The sequence below is a fragment of the Phaseolus vulgaris genome, chromosome 1, assembly GCF_051622355.1.
Source record: "Phaseolus vulgaris cultivar YP4 chromosome 1, ASM5162235v1, whole genome shotgun sequence".
In the NCBI taxonomy this organism is placed as follows: Eukaryota; Viridiplantae; Streptophyta; class Magnoliopsida; order Fabales; family Fabaceae; genus Phaseolus; species Phaseolus vulgaris.
This window is the reverse complement of record NC_143498.1, coordinates 6,119,509-6,123,717: the sequence shown is the minus strand read 5'-3', so window position 1 is coordinate 6,123,717 and position 4,209 is coordinate 6,119,509. Positions and strand designations below refer to the sequence as shown.

At 34.3% G+C, this 4,209-nt stretch overlaps 1 protein-coding gene across 1 annotated transcript; it reads left to right on the top strand.

Moving 5' to 3' along the window:
* Positions 1-241: 241 nt before the first annotated feature.
* LOC137813282 (uncharacterized) lies at positions 242-2,274 on the top strand. The gene has a single exon (XM_090299001.1). It carries the CDS (start codon positions 413-415, stop codon positions 1,415-1,417), a length of 1,005 nt encoding a protein of 334 aa, XP_090155127.1. The 5' UTR covers positions 242-412; the 3' UTR covers positions 1,418-2,274.
* Positions 2,275-4,209: the final 1,935 nt, after the last annotated feature.

Genomic DNA, 4,209 nt, shown 5'->3' with positions numbered 1-4,209 from the left:
TTAAAATTAAATATTCTTTAAGATTTAATAGGGCATTATCCTTAAAATCTATAAACGTGAGAAAAAAAAATATTGATTTATAACATTTAATGGTGAATGACTATTAAAATTGTAAAATATCTTGACAAAAACAGTTAATTAAAACCAATTTAAATATATTTTTATTTTTAAAAAAGACAAACCCTTTAAAAAAAAAGTTATGTAATAGTGACATAATATTGTTAAGATTCTTCTCTGTCAAACAACCCAACCAAGCCTTACAAAACCACCCCCAACCTTCATTAACTCCCCATTCATACTGCAACCACAAACTTCAAATCCCCAAAAACCTCACACCAAACAAACAAACAAACTCCAAAAAAACCTTAAAAACAAAACACAAACTCAAAACCAAACCACACTTTCTCATCAAATGTTCTTCTCTTCCCTCTCTTCCTGCTTCCGCTCTTCCCAACCCACCACCCTCCACGACGCCACGCTCTCCACCAACCTCACCACCTTCATCTACCACACGGAAAACGGCTCCATTTCGCTGACATGGTCACGCTCCATGTTGGGTCGCTACCTTCACGTCCACCTCCACAACCACTCCTCCTTCCACCTCCACCTCAAGCCCTGGAACAAAACCGGTTCCAAGAAACTCTCCCACAACACCCTCTTCCTCTGGAACCTAACCAACGCCAAGTTCGGCTCCGGACCCGAACCTTGCTCCCGATTCTACCTCGCCCTCCTCGTTGACCACACCAACCTCACCCTCCTCGTCGGAGACCTAACTCCAAAAACCAAACCCCACAAACCTAACACCAAACCGCAACAAGTTCTCCTTCTCAAACGGGACCACGTCCACGTGGCGTCACACCGCAGCAGGGTGTACCAAACCAAGACCATACTGGGAGGAAAGGTTAGGGAAATCCAAATTGACTGCGACGCTTACAGTAACGAGGACGAGAGTTTGAGATTGGTTTTCTCCGTGGATGAGGAGAAGGTTCTGGAAGTGACGCGGTTGAAGTGGAAGTTCAGAGGGAGCGAGCGTGTGGAGGTGGACGGTGCCCACGTGCAGATCTCGTGGGACGTGCATGATTGGCTTTTCGAAAAGGATAAAGATCATGGTTTTAGTAATATCAGCAATGATGTGAATGGCAACAGTGATGGTGGTAAAAACGAGGGACATGCGGTTTTCATGTTTAAGTTTGAGAATGACGAGGTAGGATGTGGGAGTGGGAAGGAGGTGGATGTTGTGTGGTCTAGTGGGGAGTGGAAGAATGGAAAGAGCTGGTCGTCTTCTTCGCTGTCGGTTTCTTCTTCTGTTGGGTCTTTTGGAGGGAGTTCCTCTGTCATGGAATGGTCCAGCCTGGAGGAGAATGAATTGGTGGTTCCTTTTGGTTTTTCGTTGGTGGTTTATGCTTGGAGAAAGTAAACGCTTGAAGGGTTTGGTTTTCTTTTTCTTCCCTCTTGGTTAAAAAAGTTTGAACGAAATTGGATATTATGAGAGTGTATAGAAGAACATATATGTTGTTTAAATTGGTCTTGAGCTTTTGAGTTTTTTGGAAAACTAAGTATGATTATTTCAACTACTATATAAATCTCTCTGCATTAGTGGAAAACTTTGAGATCTTATACACATGAAAAAAAAAAAGATAAGCTTTTTAATCAAGAGTTTGATCCTCAAGTTTGGAAAACTATGCTGGTGGAGATCAACTCTTTATTTGAAATTTTGAACCTCAAGAATCAATTTCTTCTACCTGAATAAATTTGAGTACCCGATGAAGATTAGTCTATGATTTTCAGTGCAAAGATGGAAGATTCTCTGAATGTCTCCAGAGAAGTTCTTGACAAGCCAGAATGGAAGATAGAGGATATTCTGGGTACTCGAAAAAGGTTCCTGACATGCAATTTACTGCTGTTGCTGTTTTCACACATTCATAGAGTGAGTAACTTGGCATCTTTAACTAAAGATTGGAGTTGTTGGATGAAGGTTTGACACATTCAAATTATGAATGTGTTTGAAGTTTGAGTACTAATGACTAACTGGTTAGAAGTTTGAATTTAGGATGTGGGGTTGTGTTTGCACAGTAACACATTTGATTGGTGGATATATAAAAGGAAATGAAAATTGGTGGATTTGTATACTTGATATAGATCTAACATATTTGTTTGGAGGAAGGACTTGTTATGTTTGCAATAATGTAATTTTTTTTAATGATGTTCCGTTCTGTTGTGGATGGAATTGCTGAAGGAAATTTATCAAAATAATAAAAATATCACTATTAGTAATATTGTTATTATGAAGGTTGGTCTGTGTTTATGATTGAACTTTGTACCCGTGATGTGCACGCCAAATGTTCGACAAAATGACGGCATGTGAGTTAGGAAATTTTCTTTTCTTTGGTGCGTTTGCATTTGGCAGCTCTACAGCGTGTTGCCTAAAGCGACTGCTACTAACGGCCAATTTGGTTGACCCATTCCAACCAAAGATCAATTATATTCAATCCAATGGTTAATATTCGGTTGACGGCACACGAAAATGTTGTACTTTTCCATAAGGTTAATGTATAATTTAGAAAAATGTTACTTTCAGAAGTGAATAGTCATGCATCATTTTTCTCCATTTCACATCTTACTAAAAGATTGATTATTTTCTTTTCTTTCTATTTTTAGCATTTGTAATTTGAAGCAATTCAGTGTTGAATGGTAAACATATTAGGAGTCTATAATTTATTAAAAATGATACTTTGAAAACCTACTAGTTATATATAATTCCTGAGATAACAGTTTAAAAAATATATAATAAAAAATAAATTTATAATTAAATGATGTGAAAAATTATTAAAATAATAATATTGAGAGTTATATAGTGAATGTAAAAAAGGTTGTGAATATACCATGATCCATAATTTATTCTGTAAAGATTAAAGATGATGTTTTATATTATTTTATCATTTAAAAGTTTAAGGCTATTTAAGTTAGTTTGTATAAACAAAATAGAACTTTTTATTTTATTACTAAGTAGAATAGATTCGTTTACAATTTTGTTGTGTGTGAAAATTATTCGAAGTAATTAATAGAAATATGAATAATATGAGTGAGATTAGTCTCAAATCCAACCAATTTGAGATACTCTTAATCATGGCAATTACCAAAAATAAGTAACACCAGTAAACCAATTTAGGTTAAGATCCTTTCCTTAAGTAACAAGTTGGGTTGAATTCCTACTTCTTGTGAATGGAACTAAAGTAGTTGGAAAAAATATTAGACCTACCTATTGAGAGAGACATCTTTGAAAAAAGGTAATTTCAGATGTATTTTCAAAACCTAGTAACATGTTTGATTTATAATTTTAAGAAGGAAAACAATAAAATTTTCACATCTAATGTGTGATTTACTTTCCAACAAGTTTTCAAACACTGTAAATAAATTGCATCAACTCTCTTTGTAAATAAAAAATAAAAAAATAAAAAAAAAAATAAAAAAAAAAAAAATATATATATATATATATATATATATATATATATATATATATATATATATTATGTGAGGCCCTCCCATAAGAGAAAGTTTAGGTGAGTAAGATGAAAATGTTTAATTGAAAATGATAATGTTGAAGAACATGAGAGAAACAAAAAGACAGTGTTTGGTAGGAAACAAGAGAAGGAAAGAAGATGGCCCAAGAGGCAAGGTCAATGCAATTGACAGAAGAGGGTCTGTTGTTTGTACCTTAGTGGCCCTAATATGGCCCACACATTCTATTTCCAATTTGAAAAATTATCTTTTGAAAAATAATAACCACTTTATAATTTGTTTTTAAATATATTATGGTAATTAGAAACATAAATCTTTAAAAAATAGAAAGTATCAATTACTTGCATAAATTTATTAGAATATTACTACATGATCAATCTTCCGAGTTTTCTTGTGATTATTAAAGAAAAGAAATAAATATAATATAAAAAATTAAAATAGAATAAAAATTAAAGAAAGAACTACTTTTGTGGACCCGAATTTTGACCATAGGATAAAAATCAATGTGTTAGAATAACTATAGGGTAGGGTGGCAAAACGGGTTCGACCGTTTATGTCGATCCGCATCCTTCAAGTAAAAAATGTGAGGTGGGTTGACCTTTTAAATCTGCTGATCCGTATTAGTCTGCTTCGTAGTGGGGCAAATTCTTTCTACACCCAACATTTTTGAACCTGAACCCAATACAATTT